The sequence below is a fragment of the Poecile atricapillus genome, chromosome 9 (genome assembly GCF_030490865.1).
Source record: "Poecile atricapillus isolate bPoeAtr1 chromosome 9, bPoeAtr1.hap1, whole genome shotgun sequence".
Lineage (NCBI taxonomy): Eukaryota > Metazoa > Chordata > Aves > Passeriformes > Paridae > Poecile > Poecile atricapillus.
This window is the reverse complement of record NC_081257.1, coordinates 9,852,430-9,873,427: the sequence shown is the minus strand read 5'-3', so window position 1 is coordinate 9,873,427 and position 20,998 is coordinate 9,852,430. Positions and strand designations below refer to the sequence as shown.

The following is a 20,998-nucleotide window of genomic DNA, read 5'->3' as shown; positions in this document are numbered from 1 at the left end:
TCTGCAGGATTTTGCTGCAGCCCTGTGTTCAAAGGACTCAGTTCTGGTGTGTCCCATGCCGGCGGTTTCTGTCCCTCTCTCTGTTCCTGGCTAATCCATGTGGCTAAAGCCCCTCGAAGCCTGGCAAATGGGAAGTGATATTTGCCAATAATCCCTCTGCTCTCCTGGGCAGGCTTCTCATATTACAGGTTTATTAAAAAAAACAAAACCCAGGCAGCAATAACGGTGGCCCCAGGGAGAGCCCAAGCACAGATTGTTCCCGGTCAAACCCCACCTAACAGGAGAGCCCAGGCAGAGGCAGTGCAGGCCCAGCCCCATCTCATGGAGCATCTCCAGACAGAGCCCAGCCCCTCTTGCAAGCAGAGGAGTGAGCCACAATCCTCTTTCTCCCTAGGGAACAAGCAGGATTCCCATGAGTCACAGACTAAATCCAATTTCTCCCCTCAAAAGCTGTGGGATAAACCCTGTTATAGCTCACCAGGGCTCCCCATTCCGGTGCCAGCACCCCCTGGCCTTGGCATCGTCCCCACTGCTGGGCTGGGCAGGAGCAGCTCCTGCACTGGAATCTTGCAGGGACAGGACAGAGCCAGCACCACCTGCCTGGCACCTGCTAGGACAAACACAGACTCTGTTGCTGATTTGTTGCTTTGCTTTGCAAAGCTTTTGAGGAAACTTGCCCAGAATTAGGGATGCTGTTTGCTGTTTCTTCCAGGACAGGGTAGTGCTGTTGCTTCATCCTTTTCCAAAGTCTTGCCTCCTTGAGAATGGGTTTGTCTTGTGGGAAGTTCAAACCACTAAATATGTGTGGCTGAGGGTGTGTTTTTTTTGTTTTTTCCTGCAAAAAATACCAATTTCCCTGTAAGAAGTATCACTGCAGCTCGAAACATCTCATTGCATGGACTGGGGGTTTCCTTCTGGTTTTAAATCAACATTTCCCCTCAAAATGTCACTCAGGGAAAGCTGCTTTTTTTTACAGCGAAAGTCTGTGATGACATTTTAAGTGGAGAAGAAAATTGCTGCTTCGTTTCAAAATGTCAACTTTGAGTGGGGTGGGCTTAGAGTTTTTTGTTGTGTGCTTTTTTTTTTTTTTTTTAATTCCAGTGTTTCCCAGGGGAAAAGCAAAATGGTTTCATTAGACTCAAGTAACTGTTGCCCCCCCTGCCATCATCTCCAAAATAAATGTTTAGGGATTTTTTTTTTGTTGTTTTTATTTTAACCTGTTTGCCTTTTTGTAGCAGGGAAACTTTTGCCGAGAGAAGTTGTACTCCGGTGGGATGCTGCCTTGGGAAGGGACAACCCTGCTGCATCCAAACCTGAGCCCTCTATGGCAAATTCTCTGCCACCAAACTCCAGTGAGGACCTGTGGGAGACACTCCACTGCTGCCAGCTGGCCTTGGTTGCTGTGGGAAGGATTAATGGCACACCCAGGTTTTGAAGCTCTCTTCCTACTTTCCCTCTGTCTTGTACTCCTGGTTTTATTTCATACATCTCTCCTTGAAAATCGCTTGTTCTAGATTAGGTTAGAGACTGGAGTTATCTTCCTTTTATTTATTAGGGTAATTATACCTAATGATTCACATTCTCGGGGAGAGTAATTGCTCCCAAATACAGCGCTGGCAGTGTTCTTACCCAGCCAGGGTGCAGTGATTCACAAACACATCTTTTCCTACAATTCATCAGCTGATGATCCCACAATTGCTGACTTGGTTTGGAGGCAGTTAAGGAGCGATGGCAGACCCGGCGCTGCCCTCACGGTGCTGGCTTCCCTCCGGTGGTGCGGTCACTTGTGAGTGTCTCCTCCCTGCCACCCTAATGCCCGACACCATTCCCTTCCTGTGTGGCTTTTGCTGGGGATTTTGGGTGCCTCAAGCCCCTTAAACTGTGGGATTTGTGCTTTTTATTTAGAGTCACAGTGCCTGATCTGGCAAATGCCATGGCACAGCCTGGCCTAGGGAAAGCCAAGGCTGTCCCACTCTACAGTGGGAATGACCCCTCCAGCCTCCCAAAACGTGGCAGAGATGTGGTTTGACAGCTCTTGGGGAAGATGGGTGAGAGCCTTGGAAATACTGATGTGGAAAGCCAACCCCCCCCCAGATTTTGCATTGAAGAAAGCTTCTGTGTGGATGGATTCCCCCTTCCCTGGGGCTCTGGCAGCCCCCTGCCTACACTGCCCCAGGGAGGGGACATGTGGAGACCCTTTCCTCAGGACTCCTGCCATCCACCACTCAGCGTGGGCAGGGACATCCCACAAGGGATATGTGGAGAGTCCACCCTGCTGCACAGCTCCAGTCCCTAGAGAAACCCAGGCACTGGGGATGGAGGAAGGCTTCTGGGAGTGTTTGGAAGAGTGTTGATGTTCCCAGTGCTACCCTGTGGCACGGAAAGGCAGCCTGAGGCTTGAAATTCCTCCTGCTGGCTTAAGGGGAGCCCAGGTTGATGGCTCTGGGGTGGCACAGCCCCTCTGGAGTTGCTTAAGACAACACTATGGTGCTGGTTGGCTGCGTTCTCCTGGGCAAAAAGAGTTTTTTGGTGCTGTGTGGCAACCAGAGAGTGTATTGTTACTTTGCTGGGGGGAGGGGGGGTTGTTGGATTTCGGGTTTTTTTTTTGTGGTGGGTGGTGGTGTGGGTTTTTTGTTTGTTTTGGTTTGTTTGTTTGTTTTTTCTTTTAGCTAGAAGAGCCATCCCTTCTCGGTCTGGGCTGCATTGCATGAGCCTGCACCCACCACCCGTTCTCTCCTGCCCCAGGCACTGCTCCAGCTCTCCCATCCCGCGGATGCCAGAATTGCTGCCGGGGTGTGAGCAGAAAGGCAGGAGGAGAGGAGGTGGCACAAACAGCCCTTTCTGCTGGCCACCACTTGGCTTCATCCCCAGCACTGCTTGGGTGGGCTCCCAGGGGAGCCTGCCCTGGTTGCCACCCCCGAACATGGGGTTGTGCCAGTGCTGCTCTGTGAGCACTCACTGGAGGAACAGCTCCCTGGTTGCCTTCCACCCACGTCCACCTCCTTAGAGGAGGATCCACACTCGTTCATGCTAGTGCCTGGCCCCCTGTCAAGAGCTCCTGCAGGCAGCCAGGAGCTGCTCCTAATGGGCTGCCAGGGGATTTGGGATCTGACAGCTGGGTGCTGACAGCTCCGTGCAACTGCTCGCTCCAGCTGCTGGGCCCTCCTCTCCCTGCTCAGATGGAGAAGGATCCCTGACCTCCACAGAGAGGAGGCTGGCTCATTTTTCTCCCTTTACCAGTTGTTTGTGATGGTGTTTGAGGGTTGTGGTACCCACTGCCTTGGTGGGGCTGCTAAAGCCTTGGGGGACAATGGTGGTACAAGCAGAGGGTTCCCAGGCTGGAGGAGCTCCTGCAGGATGATGCTCCCACATGGGCACTGTGAGAGGGGAGCAGGTCTGGGTGTAGCACAGAGCAAGTCTTGTCACAGCTCCTAGCAGGGAGTTGGGGTGGGAGGCCCTTGGTAGCTGGGAGAGCTGGGAGCAAGTGCTGACACCTCCTGGGGCTCCCTCTGCAGCGGCTCTGGACCTCCCAAGCTTTCTCCTGGCTGACACATCGCCTCTCTTCTCTGTTTGATGCAGGGCTCCTGTGTCTCCCCACAGACCCCATACAGGGGCTGGGGGGAATCCTGGGGGCTCCCTGGGGTCCGGCTCTGTGCCAGTGGGGGCCGTGGCAGCCACTGCAGAGGGACTGTCCCGTCGTCCTCCAGCATGGAGCATCTCACAGCCTGCCGTCTTGTATGGCTTTTTATTCCTATGTGATTATACATCCCACTTCATATAGGGATTGAAGCCGTGCAATACGCCGGGGTCCTACGGCGGAGAGCAGCCCCTGTGCCACGGGAGCCGGCCTCGGAGGAGCCACCAGAGCTGTCCCCTGGGGTGCTGGAGGAGGATTGCTGGCCTCAGCCTGGACTCCATCCTGTATCCCAGGCTCCCCAGCCCTCTTGGGATGCAGGTGAGGGGTGCCGAGCTGCTTTGGGGTGAGGCCAGCACAAGGCCACTCCTTGCATTGCACCCCCTTGCAAGGATGAGCCTGGTTCTGCACCACATCTGCTGTGGAGAGCCCCAGTGACTGCACTGGTGGGCTCATCCCTGGGGAATCTGCTGTTTTGGTTTTGTCCCCGACTATCCTGAGAGATAGTGACAGCCTCTGGCAGCAGCTGGGTGCAGGCACTGCCAGCAGCACAGGGGAGGAGGAAGAGGAAGAAGAGGAAAAAGATGCTGAGGAATGCCCACGACAGCAAGGGCTGCCCCAGGCACGATGCTCTTCAAGGTTTCTCAAGAGGCCTCAGCCACTCTTTCAAGGTTTGTGTTATATCTGTCACATTAGTGAAAACAGTGAAATCGTGGCTTGTGGAGGAGATGAAAGGCAGCCCCTTCCAATGCCTCCATAAAGGAAGGGCCCCATTAACACCTAGTGAATTATTGGCCATTAATCAGGCTCCGTGCAAAATAAAACCATCCACATTTATCATTATTGGATCCTTAATGAAGTGATAATGGGAATGCTGGGGAGCTGTGATATTAATGTCTTCTAAGAGGCAAGAGCAGAGCCAAGGGCGGCAGCCAAGATTTTTAATTTACTGCCAAAAGCTCGTGCTGTTAATAACGCTGTTACTTCTCCCGGCCGTTAGCACTGTTTGGCTACAAGCTGCCGACTTAGGAGAGCAAATCAACCCTCAACATACTCAGACTTTGTTGACCTGCTCCCCACCCAGCATCTGAGCACTTTTTCCTACCCACTGTCCCAGTGTCCCCTGCCCATGTGTCCAGGGAGTTGCTGGCCATCTTCACCCAGCTGACTCCGTCCTGAAGGCTGGCTGGTATGGACAGTTTTCTTTTCTAATAAAAAGGGAAGGGACTGTGAGCGTCAAGCCCCAGTAGCTCTTACTGTCCTCACTCTTTCTGTGGCTTTTCTCCTTAGGCACAAGCACCACAGAGCCAGGGTGGCACAGAGCTGGTCTCATCACAGCCCACACACTGGAGTGCTCGGTGTGACCGCAGCCACGCTCTGGTTTCTTCACCTGTGCAGCTTTACTCCCATGAGGCCAATATCCCATCCAGGACAGCATGGACAAGCTGCAAAGCCCTGCTCAGCTGTGGTGACTCACTTGAGTTCCCACTGGGAAAGTCATTCCTCCTGCCAGGCCCTGCCAGCCCAGAGGCAAATCATTACCAGGCAAGTGATGCTCTCGTGTCTTAACATTTGTCTTATCTCACAAATCCTACTAAACCTGACCAATGTGGCCCAAATGTGTGGTGGCTCATGCATGGGGCCTTTTGCCCTTCTGTGAAGGGACTGCAGGTCAGAAGGAGCTGGCTTTGGGCTGGAGCAATGGCAGACAATTCCCTGCTGAGCACTGTCCAGAGGAATAAGATGATGCTTTGTCTGTGAGGGCTGTGCACACTCCAGTGCTCCTTTTTTCCCTAGGCAGAGGTTGCACAAGGTCCACCAAAGCAACCCCTTGGAAATGGAGCTTTGACTTATCCAGGTAGAAGCATCAGAGAAGTATTTCTGTAGCCTGAGTGTTCTTACTGAATCTCCCCCTGGCCTGTTATCTCTTCATTAGGAAAGAAGGGACAAGAACAAAATCCATATATGGACATATATATGTGGCAGCCAAGCAAAGATAGATGGGAAATGCGCTTCAAACAGCTCCATCCATTCAACAAACCTTTTATGAGACTTCTCTCCTCCCAACACACACTCTTTAATTGTTATGAAAAGCCACCATCAGGAAACAAGGACTCTGCTCGGGCTACCTGGGGTGGGCATTTCCCAGGAGAAGCCAGCCAGCACTAGCCCAAGGTCCACTGAAATTGACTGTGAGGCAGCACAGGCAGCAGCTCCAAGTCCAGGGTGGCGCTCAGCGATGTGGCAGAGCTCTGGGCAGGGGGTTCTGGTGGTCCTGTGGCAGTGTGCCCAGGCTGGCACACCGGACTGCTGCTGAAGTGACCCTTCTGCCAGGCAGCCCAGCCCGAAACCGGAGTCACTCTGCATTGTGCCGGAGCAGAATGGTGCAGGGAGCGTTCCCCACGCTGTGGAGCCAGCTTTACCCAGTTCTCCTGGCTGCAGCCCGTACGTTTGGCTGTATCGCTGCCCGTGCGAGTGCCCCCGTGGAGCTGCCCTGCTGGGCTTGGAGCAGGCGACCTGCCAGCGACCTCCGGAGAAAAACACACGGCACAAAGCAGCTTCTCCTGCACAACCACCCCCTGACATTACGGGGGCACAGCGAGCTCTGTAACGCTTGGCAGATTTTCCCCAGCAGATCTCGGAGCTGTTTGCCAGTGTGAGCAAGTTCAGGCATGTTACAGAAGACCTTCAGACTCCGAGGACAAATGAGATGCGTGGATGAGTTTAAACCACCGGGCAAGACTGGGGTTTTGAAATTCCCAGGGTTGTGCCTTATTCTGAGCTTGGGCTGTAGCCCAGGCAGTCCAGCTGCCAGCCTGGCGTCGACACCAGGCCCCGTGATAGTCCTGCTGATATCCCTACTTGTTAGATACTGGCTTCAAAACCAAAATAGGAGGTTTTGCATCCTCCTCAAAACCCCACCCTCTGATCCACCTTGAAGTGGGGTGCAGAACGACTGACTGTTCAGTGAGACACCACAGGGTGTTGGCACAACGGTGTATTTATGTCACGAGATGAGATCAGCCACTCGGAGTAGGTCGGTCTGTCTGGAAAGAGTCTGAGTCAAGCGTGTCCTATTACATTAGAGCTGGATTTTCAAAGGAGCTCAGCTCCCACTTAGGCTCTGTAACAAACAGACAGATATTCAAAAGGAGTTGGACGTGCTGGGTCATACTGGCTGCTGAGCTGAAGTCCTTTGAATATCCAGCCAAACCGTCAGCGTGCCTGTTGCTGCAGGCAAAGCCCTCCTGAAATCCAGCCCCACTGTGAGCTCCATGTCCTGGGAAACCAAGCTCATCTCTGCGCTCCCACATATCACACTGCAGTAGGTGACAAAAACGTGATAACCACCATGTCCTTGTGCATGTGGGGGGAGCAGCTCCCTGTCAGAGCACAGATCTGGCAGATTTGCCCTTTGATCAGCTCAGCAGCATGGGTCAGGAGAGCTGATCATGAAGGTTTCCTTGCCTTTTGTTCTGTGGAATTAGCGGAGTTAATCAGAATGACAGCGACTTCTGCCTCAGTGCAGAGGAAAGGTCAGTGGCTCAGGCTGGATGCACGACAGTTTTCTAGACAGTTGGAAAACAACACCATGAAAGCTCATAGCATACATGCTGCTGGCACAGAGGCTCTCCCAGCAGGGACCAGCAGGAAAGATGTTACTGTGGAGGGAAGGAGGCTGGAGGAAGACTCTACACAGCCGGCTTGTCACTGCACTTCATTCATCCCCATCCTTACACTGCACACTGAAGGTATGTCATCCTCTTTGTCACTGTGCACTGCTTGTGTCACCCAGCCAGTATCAAGAACTCTCTGCCAGTGTGCTTCTTAGCCACACTCCTGGGTGTGCCTCCTGCTGGGTTTGGAGTCTCTGTCATCTCAGTACCCTGGTGTGGGAAGAGCTGTAGGGCACTGTGTTGGCATGTGGAGTGGGTGCTGGGTGTCCCCTTCCCACCACATCCCCCCAACACCTCCATGCTTCAGGTGAGCAGGCCTTACTGTTACTACTTGTACATCCTTCAGTCACCGTAATTTGCTTCAGTGAAGCCCTAAAACCCCATTGCTGAGCTGCTCTTTAGCTGGGGGCACTGGAAGTGCAGCAAGGGCTCTCCATGGTCGCCCTGCCATGGCCTCAACTTCCCCACATCTCTTAAATTAACTATAGTTGAAGCAGTCACAGGTCTTAAATCCAGTTTCCTTGTCTCTAATGTGACCTCTTACCTTCCTCTGATGGCCCCAATTACAAGTGCTTGTTTTTGCTGTGGACATCCACTCATGTGTCTAATTAGTGGATTCTTTCTGTCAAAGACACTAGCAGCCTCGACAGTGAGCCCTAATTTAAGTAGTTTGCATTTGTCCACAGCATTGGTGCTTTCATTTACTCCTGCTCCTAATTAAGTGCATCTGGATATCTGCAGAGGGTGCTCTCATGATCTCTCCATGGCTCTAATTAAAATGGCCTGGATGTCCATGACATTGGTGCCTGTCAAGCCTGTCACCAGGAGGTGATGCCCACCTTGGAACTGGCTGAAGAACGTGTAGGAGTCATTGTTCCTGAGAAAGGCCTCCACATCCAGGCCCTCCTGCAGTGCCTCAGCCACCAGCCCTGGGCTGCAGAAGGCTCCTGCTGCCTCCGTTGGCCCATCCTGCCCATCTGTTCCCCCACTGAGGAAGAGGATCTCACACCTCCCTTGGGGGCTGCTGGCTCCTGTGGCCTTGTGCAGCCCCAGCCCCACACGCAGGGCCAGCTCCTGGTTTCTCCCTCCCTTGCCAGTTCCCTGGAGCTGGACTGTGGTTTCTCCACCGGCCAGGATGCAGACTGGTCTGTTGGGCCCTAATCCTCGCAGCGCCTCTAGAAACTTGTCCAGGTCCAAACCTGGGATCTGTAGCTCTGCTGCCAGCTGCAGGAGATTCCTGCTCAGCTCGTCACTCAGGGGCCCTTCTCTGAGGCTGGCAAAGCCCAGGCAGACCAGCTGGATCAGCTGGCAGTACAGTGTGGCAACATGACCCACTTCCCCCTGGACTGCTGCGCTCAGGACCAGAGCTGCATAGCCCAGGCCCTCAGCCTGGCGCCTGGCCTCTTCCAAAGCCAGGGTGTTGGAGCCAAGGATGATGTTGGAAACATGGGAGTAGCTTTGCGGAGCAGCGGGCTTGGTGGGAGAGCTGGAGAGGACCATTTCCACTGACTTGGGCAGGTTGTGCAGCAGGTTGTATTTGGTGAGTATCTGAAGGCAGTCTTGGACGCTGTGGGAGCTGGCAGCTGTGGGCCCACTCGCTATGATGTCCAGGGGGTCACCTATCACGTCAGACAGGATGAGACTCACCACCTGTGGAAAGAAATGCCCACAAATTACTGCAGGAGACAAAGACAGGTGACCACAAAAGAGTCCTGGCATAAGCACTGCTCTGAGTGCCATCCCCACATCAAAGCAGATGGAAACAGGGTAGGTCTTCACCTATTTTTTTATTTTTTTTTAATGGACCTGTGAGTGTTACCTTGCCGTTCTCAAACCCACAGATTTACAGTCCCCTTTGAAGCTGGACTGTCATGTTGGAAGATGTAACTTGTGACACTGCACTTGGCAGGCCCAACCTAGTGTGGGTTGAGCAATGGCACATGCTGAGAACAGCCCCCAGGGGAGCCAAGGGTCTGAGCCAGCCTTGAAAGCATGGTGCTGAAGCAGCGGTACGTGGAAGTGCCTGCTGGGTGTCTGCAGTGGCATGATGGGATGGCTGATGTTTCCCAAGTCTGAATTCCCACTCTTCCATGTTCCTGAGATTTTCAGTCCTCAGTGAAATCTCAGCAAGAGAGCCCCAAAACAGTGTGCAAACTTGTTCACTGAGTATGGAAAAAACCCTTGCAAGTCGATTAAAGCTCTATTTTGAGGGTAGATGGGTGATCTCTGGGCAAACAGGGCCTTTCCCTTGGTTACCTGTGCAGGATGTGCCAGCTGGGCCAGCCCTCCACCTTTCAGCACAGACAGAGTCTTCCGGACGATGTTCAGCTCCTGTATGGCAGCTCCTCGGGAAGCCAACATCTTTGTGAGTTTCTCCTTCTCCTCAAGGAGGATGGGAGGGATGGGAGCAGGCAGTAGGGCTGATCCACCCCCTAGGATGCAGAAGAGATGGCAAGGACATCAGAATAGCAGGAAAAGGAGGACAAAGGAGAGCAAGGCTTTAGTCTTTTCCCTCACCAGTGTCTGGAAGGAAGGCAGAGGTGACTGGGGACATAAGCTAACATCTCTGGAGAATTTAGTCATCTGCAACAATGGGTTTTAATCACTGCTGTCCTGCACTCTGTGCAGTCAGATACACTTCACCCAGGCAGTGTGAGCCTGGCTGGATGGGGGCCCCACAAGCCTGCAGTGTGGTGGGGATGACAAAAAAGGGACAGCAACTACCCTCACTTCTGCACTGGGCCACAAGTGGGTCCTCACACTGATGTTCAAGGGTTACCTGGATGGGTGATCAGGGAGCATGGCCTCCACGGCTCACACAGCAGTCAGTGCTGTGCACATGGGGACACTGCCTGCTTTGGTGGCCCAATTTATTCAGGATAGTGTGTAGAAACACTGTCTGGGGATGCAGCAAGATTGGAAACTGCTGAACCTGCACTCATCTAGGCCTGGGAGGAAAGAAAAGGGGCTCAGTAATGCAAAGGACAAAGCACACCCCGAGTCCAAGGTGATAGCTTCACTGATGGGAATTCTGTCTGATACAAGGAGGCACTGGAAATGTGGAAAAGAAGGCAAGGTTCTAATGGAAAAGTGGAATGGATGGAAAATAGAGGAGAAAAGAGCAAGGTCTGTGCAGAGAGTGAACATGCACAGAAGTACAGCCAAATGCTACTGTCAAAATGCAAAGCTTGCTCTGAGGTTTGAGACAAATCACCATCAATAAAACATGATGAGCAAGAAAAACAAATGCAAATGCCTGTGTTTCAGTCAATAGCCAGGGATCTAGCTGAGAGGCAGGAGCAGTTGGGGACCGGCTGCTGTGTGGGAGTGCACATGCATAAGGAGTCACAGCCACGGGGAGATCCTGCACGGGCTCCCTGAAGGGCTGAGGAGTCTCTTGGAGATCCCTGTAGCCAAAAGACAGGAGGAAGCCCAGGGGAATCCCCAGAAAGAACAGCTAGCTTCCAATCACTTGGGTGTTTGCCTAATGGCACTGCTCTCTCCGTACTGGATCAGGCTTCAGCATCCACAGAGGAATAAACACTGAGCAGAGGAGACCAAGGCCTTTCTGCAGAGCTGCTCCCTGCATGCTTTTGCCATAACACCTACTGAGCTCAGGATGAGGTGATGTCATTGCATCCCTCTGATGCATCTTCTTACACAGCCCTGGAGCTGGGGATAGCCTGGGAGTCACCAGCCAGGCCTGGGGGTGTGCAGAGCTGCCCCTGCAAGGCCTGCAGTTTACTCTATGGGACCTGGAGGCCTCATTTCCACTGTCTGGGAAGGAGCCAAGCCCTGAGAAAGGTCAGTCCCAAATCTCAGCTTTCAGACTCACACGCCTGCACAAATGCAGAGTATGCAAGTCTACCAAGTGCTTGCTTCTCCATGGCTGCATCCCCAAATGCAAGGAGGGGGCAGGAAAAGTGTCTCCTTGCCAAGAGGTGAGAACAGCCAGGCTGTGCCCAGAGGTGCCACTGCACTGTGGTGGCACAACTGCAGGACCCTGCCTGTGCATCTCAGCCTCCTTCCAGTGCTGGGAGGCAGTGTGTCTGCTGCAGCAGCAGGAAGCCCTGTGCTCTCCCTTGCCACAACCCTGGAGAAAGGATGGGAGAAAGGAGAGAAAAATCAAGAGATGCAAGTGTCCGTGCTGAAGAGGCTGGCACAGCACAGCACTGCCTTGCTGCATAGCCAGGGGTGGGCAGGCAGCTGGGGACACCTCAGCAGATCCCATTCCCTGGGATTCCCACATTACCTGAGATGAGCACAAGGAGCAGGTCATCTGCAGTCAGACCCTGAGCCAGCTCCTGGATGGCAACTGCTCCCTTCAGAGCCTCTGCATCTGGGAGGTTGTTCTTGGCACCTTCAATGACCTGGATTTTGCTGTGTGGCTTCAGCAGCATCTCCCTGGTGAGGTAAGAGAGGTAATTACACCACGGATCTGTGCACCCACACAGGCAGCCAGGCTGTCACCTGCAGGTGCCTGGTGTATCAGTGCCATACAGTGAGTGCCCAGGACAGGCAGATGGCCTGTGCTGAGTGTCTCTTCCCCCATATCCAGCACAAGAGGTGGGCTGTGTCACTGGTGTCACTGGGATGTGATGGTGGTTGAAGATGAGAGCGGTGGGGTGGATGGGGTGGGCAACAGAGCAAGGGCAGCTCAAAAGGACTTAAGGTGTTCACAACAACATCCCACAGAGGACAAATCTGGCAGCCTACACCCCTTCTTCCTGCTCCCCAAAATTGTCCATAAACAATCCTTACTGCATTCCTGCTCGCTGCAGGCTCTCCTGGATCCCTAGTGGCACATTGATAATCCCCCGAGTGAGGTGCTCTCCCAGGATCTCTTCTGCTGCTGCGGCCATCCCCAGCACAGCTTTTCCGAAACCCACCAGGTACAGGTTCCTCTTCACTGGAAAGGCCTGGCCCTTCACCAGCAGCTGAGGACACCCATCTCCCTGGAGCTTCAGAGCCCTCTTCAGCATGGGAGCCGGGCGGACGGTGCCCACAGCGCCACGGAACAGGGACAGTGCGTGCTCGCGGAGAGACATTGTGCACGGGCTGGCAGGGCTGAGCCACTCTGCGTTGTGGGTGGGCTTGTGCACTCTGTCAGCGCTGGCAAGGCCTCAAGGGCTGATGAGACAGCCAGCAGCCTCCAACCTGCAAGGGAAAGCGAACATTTTTGTTAGTAGAAGAGACAGGGTTGTCACAGAAAGAACAGAGAGGTCAAAACATGAACCGTGGAACTCTAGCTCCTGTTTCCCCTAGATTAAGGTGCCATACAAGCAGGATTTTCTAACTTTTCCCCAGGCAGGAAGAAGGGAAGGACAGTGTCACATTCAAACTATCTGTCAGCTTGTGATTCCCCTGCAATCTCATCACCTCCTGCAGGGAAGGTGAGCTCTGCCAGCCAGCTTCTCCATCACTGTAGATTTGCCACTGGCAAGCCATCATTTCTATTTGCTTAGCGTTTGACACCTTTCCAAACTATGGAAGCTGCTCTCTGTCCTGGAGAGAGCAGGGCATCTGTGTGGAACAGCTTTTCACTACATTAACTCCCTTCCTCATGCTAGCCAAATGCTGATCTCATCCTCTGGCTGTGCATTGCCCCATGTGTCCCTGCAGCATCAGACACAGACTGAGGAGAAACAACAGCCTTGCTGGTTGCCCCATCCCTTGCTGCTGGTGGCCACAGAGAGACCAGTAGTGAGAATTCCTCGCCTAACAGCAAATTAACACAAGGCTTCTTTTACCTTTCTCTTTTAGTCCTCATTATCCATTAAAATCACATTTAGAGCCCAAATAAGACTTCATATCCAGGCAAAGTTGCCAGCCGTGTCTGTGAAAGCCTTTTTGAGCTGTTCTCCACTGAGCATTAGCATTATATGCAACAGATCTGTGCATGGACAGAAAGATCTCAGCTGCTCAAGGGCAGATACTTGTCTTGACAGAAGAAAGGTGGCCCCTGCCAGCATACACACATCTATTCCCTCACAGCATTTCTCCTTCCTTCTGTTAACCGGCAGCAAGTTCACTGCTGGTTTCTGAGGATCAAAGATCCTTGTGATCTGCATCTCTCCTGCTCATGGCATTTAAGGCAGGGTGCCAGGAGGCTGAAGCAGCCAGGCCAACACACTTGATCACAGACCCATTGAAATTACCTGAGAGAGTTAATCCTCTCTCTAGTAAGTGGATGTGTTTTGTGCAAGGGATTCTTTTAGGAGAACTCAGGAGTCCAGAGGTCTCTTTGTCCTGACACTCCCACAGCATTGCACGGTGTTAATCATTAAGCTGGACAAGCTTTTCAACAGCTCCTCTGGGTCTAAATCTGCCTTCTTTTGCTGCAGGGACCCAAAGGATCTACACAAAAATCCTCTACACAGCTTCTCAGGCACTGAAACTTGGGCACACTCTGAAATCTTGGTACAAGGGACTTGTAGGTAAGGCTTTACAGAGAATCAAAAGTTTGTGAGAAAGAACCCCAAGAATCACTGAAGTGGGAAAATGCCCTTAAGAACAATGCTAACAGTAAATGATTCATTGTTTAGGAGAACAGATTTTAAAGCCAAAAGCCAAGGCAGGTTATCTACCTATGTGTACTCCCTTTAGGTGTCAGAAGGACTGGCTTTTCAACCACGAGGAGATAGGAGAAAAAAAGACAGGGTGCCCTGACCACTTTGTTACCAGACTCTTAAACTTCATGGCAGCTGATGCTGCTGGCAGTTTAAACCACTGACCCCACTTCAATGAGGGCCAGAGTAACTGTGCTGACCGAAGTGAAGTCAGCTGTGCACCTCTCAGGAACTGAGATAAGCATCTCTGCTCCCAGCAGCTCTCTGATTCACCTGGTGGCACAGAGCAATTCAGAAGAAGGTGCTACAAAGCAGAGGTGCAGCACACCCGGGTCACCTCGTCTGAGCTGCAATACAGGATTTGCAGGAATGGCTGGAGAAGAAAAGCTTAAAAGGAGACAGGGGAGTTTAAGAAAATAAAGCCCCAAGGTTTTTAACAGGCTTTGTCTCTGCCTTGATGTTTCTGTGCATGGCTGACCCTGAAGCCCGGGGAAATTGAGCACAACCAGACCTGCAACCGTGGCTCCTTTCACACGTGCCCTCCTGGCAGCCCCGTTCAGCTCCAACTCCAGACACGACACAGCAGGCGTGAGTTCTTTAAAAGCAATCCTCTCCTACTGGAGGTGGAAAAACTAAATGCCAGCTTAATTCATCTGGCACTTGTGTACATATTGCTAATGCTTACTCTGGAAGGCATTTCAGTACAATAGCAGGCATGTAATCTGTTTTCTGCACTCTGAACTCAGATTATATTTTAACCATCGAGGCCTGATCCAGAGTCTGTGGAAGTCAGCAAGCGCCTTCCTATTGTGTCCCAGGATTTTGGGGTCCACTGCCTGACACTGATCTCAGAGCACAGGTGTAAAGGCAGAGTAAATGCAGTGTAAAACCCCCTTGCAGTCAGAGGTTATCCAACTTGATACCAGTGCAAGAGAGCTGAATTTGGCACAGATCCATTTGCTTTGGATGTCTCAGTGTGTGACTCTGCTCCTTGTCAGCTCCGATTAGACACACAGGCTCACTGGAGGCTCCCCTTGGAATGGGGGTGCTGCTAATGATACCACAAATCTGTTTTTATGTAATTTATTTATACAGTCTTAGGCACTGGGTACTAAATGTCATCAGGGAACAGCTATAAATCAGTGCTATGAAATCCACTGTAGATATTAACAAAAAATAAAACTCCTACTCATTTTACTGAGGCTTTAAAAACAAGATCAAGAGAACTGAATATCACCCCAAAACACAGGCAGTTGTGGAATGAAAAATAACCCAAATGCCAGCTCTCAGGCTCCCTCCCCAGATGGTGGGTTTAGAAGTGGTGTAATTGCCTGTTAACCACTACATATTGCACGAGGGGAAATTACACCCTCACATCCCTGCGTTTTCCTCTTCCCACTGCTGGCTGTGAGGAATCTGGGCTGGGAGAAGGGGCTGATGATGTGACTCATATTACTTCATGCACTAATCTTAGTCTCCCAGTTTCTCAGGAAAATCATTTAGGGATGAATGAACCCTCTTCTGTATGGATATAAGGTGACAAGCTACAGGCAGGAGTGAGGTTCAGGTGTCACCTTCCCTTTGTCCCTGGTTGGGATAATTTGTAGTTGTGATATAGACAGTCTTTTGAAAAGTTTCCAGTAAATTCACACTAAGTTTAGGATGAAAATGATGCTAAGAATTGCCTGTTCCAAAGAGAGCTGGAGGATTGTAAAGGGTTTAGATTAATCCCCTTTAAATGAAAACTTCCTCAGCTTTCATTCATGAATAATCTACGCACTTATAATAATCTACACACACCATTATAAGCCCTTTCTTCAGAGGGCTCCTCCTAAGCCTGTAGAAATTTCCACTGTTAGCTCTCACACCAAAAAGCAGCAAAACCCCAGCTTCTAATTTTCACCTTCTCTGGGAAAGAGGGAGGGGAAGGAGCTGGACTGTGATAAAATACAGGCAAAATGCTCGTTTGCATTACCTTTCATTAACTTTTTAATTAAAGCAATTCTGCAGGCAAGGAGCCAAAGTCAGAAGGAGACAGAAACAATCCAGCAGTAGGGGCAGAAATGGTAAAGCTGCCAAGTAAATTGGATGGTGGCAAGAGACCAAAAGTATGGACATAGCAGGACAGAGTCTGAGCCATAAACTTGGAGGCACACTGGGGAAGAAAACAGTGAACAAATGAGCTGGCCATGCCCATGCAGTGAGAAAAATGAGCCAGCACCTCACTCCATGGGAGGTACTTGAAAGCTAGAAAAATACTTCTTTCTAGGCCCAGTCTGCCATCACTGGGCAGAGCTGAGCTGTTCCAGGTGCTGTGGTTGGAGGTTTGTTACGGGATTTGCATCTTGGCCTCGTGGTTTTTTTGAAGTCGGGGCAATTGAGCTTGTTGCAGGCCAAGCCAACCACACACACATCCTGAGTGTTTCAGGTGCTGGGAGATCAGAAGATGCTGTGCCAGAATGTCTGATTTAACTGAGAACTTCAGGGACCTAAGTTATTTTAGCTTCAATGCCATCAAGATGCCTCTGAATTTCCTCCAGGATTGGTGGCTGGCCCACCTTGCACAGGGTCAACTTCAAAATCCCTGAGGGGCTAAGAAAATATTTGACTAGCACTGGATCAAACCCCAGTTGTTCGAGGATAATTTTGAGCTCAAGCTCTAAGAGATTACAGGAGTAAACTTCCAGACACAGCAAGTTTTAGCAGTGTCTCTTGCTCCTCGTTTTTCTTGCTGCACGACTTTTTTCTGGCCTCTCAGCATGTAAATTACTGACAGACTCACCAAGGCTCCCCGCTTCCATTTCTCCTGCATCACCAGGGGAATTTACCTATGAAGTACAAGAGTGGAGATTTTACTGCCTTAAACTCCCCCGTTCCCACTTACTGACACATCTCCTCTATCATTTGATATATCAACTTTAATTTGCCTGGCGAGCCCTGCTCAAACCCAAGCTTGCTGCTCCACATGGTCCCAAAAGCATTACAAGAAAATTTTCCAGGAGATGCACTGAACCCAGGAGGGAAACAACACAGTGAAGGCTTGTTCCAAGTGACTATTCTGGGAGGATTAGATGGGGGATTTTTCAAGACTAATCTCTTTAAATGAAAATTTCAGAATTTGATTAATTTTTTAATCTGCACATGGATTTGCATAAAATTACTGCACTGCCTCATTCATATTTGGCAAAAGAGAAAATGTCTGCAGCAAGGATGGGCAGCTATGAAGGGTCCGGTGCACGAGTGGGTGTGCAGGGACAGGGTGAGGGGTCCTTTGCCCCCTCTTACTGCAGTGCTCCTGCATCCAGAAGTGGGAAAAAGGATGAGAGTGGTCAGCACCAGTATGATGAGACCAGAGGGTCTGCCAGACAGGCAAGGGAGAAAATAGGATGGAGCCTGGATACCTTTGTTTTAAGAATATGCTGAGCTCTGAGAAACCCAGGAGCCCTAGCTTCCACTACATGGCTTTCTATATGTTGCTTGGAATATAAATATGTTGCTCTCATGACTGATTTGCTCACCAGGAAAGTGTCAACAGGGTCTCTTTGCCTTTGATGGGGAATGTGGCTTAAGGCCAAACACAGGGAAGATAAGTGTTCTATTCAGCATTTTATATATATAGATCAGTATCATTAGCAAAAAAAAAATTAACTGGATTTGACATATGCATCTTACTAGTTTTTCTAGGTCACACTCCCATCACTCCCTATATACCTTTTGGAAATGATTTTCCCATGCTCTGGGGATTGCAAGGAAGAAAAACTTTTCACTAAAAATTCTTCTGTAGCTCAACACAGAGCACTACTACCCTGAAGCCAAGCCCATGCCAAGTCTACTTCCTTTCATGCTGTAATTTCTCAAACTCCCTATTCTGAGTCAACTTGCCATCAAAGATGAGAGTCATTTAAAATACAGAGAAGGATCACAGTATTCTAGAGAAGATGAAAAGCTGCGAGCCTTGAGGACTGGAATAGTAGAAAGGGGTTGAAATTCAGTGCTGCGAAATACAAGGTCATGGTCTTTGGGATTAATAGCAGAAAATTATGAGCTCCTCAGCTGGAAATAACATAAGAGGAGAAAGAGCCAGGAATCTTAATCAGTCACAGGATGACAATTACAGCTGCCCTCTGGGCTGAGACAAGAGGCTGTGGGGAACGTGGAAAGCAGCAGATGTGAACTGCCTGGACTCTGCTGATGTTTTTGACATCATTTCTGTGAGCATGCTGGAGGGTGGGCTGGGCAATCACAGCCAGCCCCGCTGGAAACCAGCCTGACCACTGGGCTCAGAGGGCAGAAAGCAGTGGCTCGGGGTCCAGCTGACACCTGGTAATCAACAGGGACTCTGCTGGGGTTTGAGTCACCCCATGGCTTCATTAGTGACCCGGAGAGTAGCACAGAGCACTTAATAGGGGGGAACTGCTGATGGAGGCACCTTCCAGAGGAACCGCGATAAACTCAAGGTTAGAGCCCACAGAAACCTCAGGGCACACAGCAGGGAGAAGTGTGAATTTTTGCTGCTGAGCAAGCACAAGTCCCTGTGTTGTGCAGGTTCCAGTGGTATCTAATACAGAAATGCATAGGTAGAATAACTGCATTTGATCGATATTACTCAAGCAGCAATTAAACATTTTTTCCATTAACTAATTTTGCAGGGGCATTATCCATAATTCCTACTTAATATGACATTTCTCTAGGAGATCCAATTATCCTGCCAGCTAAATTCCAGCTTGGTATAAACTGACAAACTAAGTTCCAACGATTAGGAAGAAAGGCAGAAGAATAAAAAGGAAGTGACAAAATATCAAATCAACAACCCACGGTGTTATACAACTCTAAAACTTAGCTAAGTATTGTAGGTGTTTTGAAGTAAATTGTCTTATGATGTTATTGGTGAGTCACCTCCAGGGCCCACAGGAGATAATCCAGGCTTTGATCCTGCAATTTAGAGTGTGCAGGAGGCACGACATTCCAAGCTTTTCTAAAACCTCTCATCACAAAAAAATCACTTGTGGGTTTTGAACTGGCCTAACAAAGGGGCAGCTGACCCCAAGACCCTCAGGAGAAATGAGGGTGTGTTTTGGTATCCCTGGACTCCAGTGTGAAACTCTTGATTTTGTGTAAAAGTAAAACAAGGTAAAGCATTCTGAGGAGCCAATCCCACTGCAGCGTGAAAGGATGAGCCGGGTGAGATCTCTAAACATGTAACAGGGAGCTCCAGCAAGCAAACAGCAAGGGCACTGAGACAGGAAATACTTAACTAAATCAGACATGCACACAAAATAATGCAGCCTGTTCGAAGGACGTGCAGAGCCTTAACAGCCCCTGGACTTGCTGAGGTTTGACCACAGGAGGGCAACAGGATCCAAAAGCAAAATCGAACTATTCTGGACAGTTTGAAAGGAAATGCAATTAACATTCAGGAAGGAATCTATGGCTTTTTTTTTTTTTTTTTTCTTTTGATTGTGAGTTTCTGGGGGACTGAAGTGACAAGACCTACTGGTTTCTAAATTTAAAATAGCATAAAACTTTGTGTGGTGAGATTCTCACAGCTACTCTTATATTCCAAGAACAGCTTTTTAAGGTAAGAAATACACAGAAACATGCACACTGAGCCTGTCATCAGGATTCACGATAGAAAAAAGCAGTTCCAAGGTGTACTGGAGCAGCATCCTCAAAAGCCATGGTGTGTTTCTCAAAGGCTTAAGTGTGTGCTGCCCACCTTTACCTGAGAGCTTATGTGGTGTAGGATGCTACAGCTGTGGTGTTGCTGTTGTTGCCAACAAGTTCTTAGAGGAATAAAAACGACTGGGAAATAAAGATGTGCAATAGCTGGACTGAAAGTAGGAGGGGAAGGATGAGAAAGTGATCACAGTGTATTTCAAAGGAGGGGGAGCTGACTGATGCTCCCTGGTCACGCTGGGCTGCACAGAGGCTGTTCCTGCTGGGCTCTGCCAAGATGCTGGCACAGCACGTGCCCCAATAAGCGATTTCACAGAAGCACAGAATCAACTATGTTGGAAAAGATCCCTGAGACTGAGTCCTAGCTATGACCCAATGCCACTGTGTGACCCAGATCAGGGCACTGAGTGCCACATCCAGCCTTTCCCTGAACACCTCCAGGGACAGTGACTCCCCATCTCCCTGAGCAGCCCATTCCAATGTCTGATCACCCCTGCTGTGAAGAAATTCTTCCTGATATCCAATCTAAACCTCCTCTCCCATAGCTTGAAGCTGCGTCCTCTCGTCCTGTCAGTGGTTAGCTGGGCAAGTCCCATCTGGCTACAACCTCCTTTCGGGGAGTCGTGGAGAGCATTAAGGTCACCCCTGAGCCTCCTTTTCTCCAGGGTGAACAGCCGCAGCTCTCTCAGCCCCTCCTCTCACGGCTTGTTCTCCAGACCCTTCCCCAGCTCTGCTGCCCTTCTTTGGACCTGCCCCAATGCTTCAATACCCTTCCTGAACGGAGGGGCCCAGAACAGGCCACAGCACTCAAAGTGTGGCCTCACCAGTGCCCAGCACAGGGAGACAATCAGTGCCCTGGTCCTGCTGGCCACACTACTGCTGACAGAGGCCAGGTGCCACCGGCCCTCCGGACCACCCGCTTCACCCATGAACTCATGTTCAGCCGGCCACCGACCAGCGCATTTCTCTCTAGTTTCCACTAGAATTTCCAAAAAACGCTTTAAATCGACATAATATGGGGAATACCCAGCGCGGGCTGAGGCTGTCCGGGGCGCCCGCGGCCCCTCCCCAGGGCACCGCCCCGCCCGGCCCCGGAAGTGACGCGTCCCCCCCGGCGCGAGACCATTGCCCGCTCTACGGGATGACATCATGCCCTCAACCCGGCCCCCGCTCCTCCATAGGCACGGACGGGCCGGTGAGTGGCTATTGAACTGCTAATGAGCCCCGGCCCCGCCGCAGCCGTCCGGCCCTACCCTGCGCCGCCCCTTCCCACCTCGGGCCCCGGGAGCGGCGGGGACGGTGACAGACGCTGACAGTCACGGCGGGCCGGGAGCGCGCGGGCGTTTCTTCCATTCCTGCCACACTCAATATGGCCGCCGGATACCCCCGCACTCCCCCGTCCCAGCAGCCCGTGCGCACGCCCCCCCTTCACCACCCCCCCG

The 20,998-nt window shown here is 51.1% G+C and overlaps 1 protein-coding gene across 3 annotated transcripts; it reads right to left on the bottom strand.

Annotated features, from left to right (window-relative positions):
* Positions 1-4,522: 4,522 nt before the first annotated feature.
* Positions 4,523-20,954, bottom strand: GLYCTK (glycerate kinase). Of its 3 annotated transcripts, XM_058845089.1 has the most exons (6): positions 20,830-20,930; positions 16,663-16,708; positions 12,073-12,468; positions 11,564-11,715; positions 9,568-9,743; positions 4,523-8,961 (listed from the first exon to the last, which is right to left on the bottom strand). In XM_058845089.1, exons 3-6 carry the CDS (start codon positions 12,357-12,359, stop codon positions 8,062-8,064), a joined length of 1,515 nt encoding a protein of 504 aa, XP_058701072.1. In that variant the 5' UTR covers positions 12,360-12,468; positions 16,663-16,708; positions 20,830-20,930; the 3' UTR covers positions 4,523-8,061. The 3 variants fall into 3 exon arrangements, with proteins under 3 accessions (XP_058701072.1, XP_058701070.1, XP_058701071.1); XM_058845087.1 differs by lacking the exon at positions 16,663-16,708 and having other exon boundaries at positions 20,830-20,954; XM_058845088.1 differs by lacking the exons at positions 16,663-16,708; positions 20,830-20,930 and adding an exon at positions 14,392-14,527.
* Between the last annotated feature and the right edge of the window lie 44 nt (positions 20,955-20,998).

Excerpts from the sequence above, each read along its gene's own strand:
- GLYCTK (XM_058845087.1), bottom strand. The coding sequence starts at position 12,359 with ATGTCTCTCCGCGAGCACGCACTGTCCCTGTTCCGTGGCGCTGTGGGC. Across the intron at positions 11,716-12,072 it reads CTGCAGCGAGCAGGAATGCA|GGAGATGCTGCTGAAGCCAC; the intron begins GTAAGGATTGTT and ends TTACCTCACCAG. Across the intron at positions 8,962-9,567 it reads AGCTGGCACATCCTGCACAG|GTGGTGAGTCTCATCCTGTC; the intron begins GTAACCAAGGGA and ends TTCTTTCCACAG.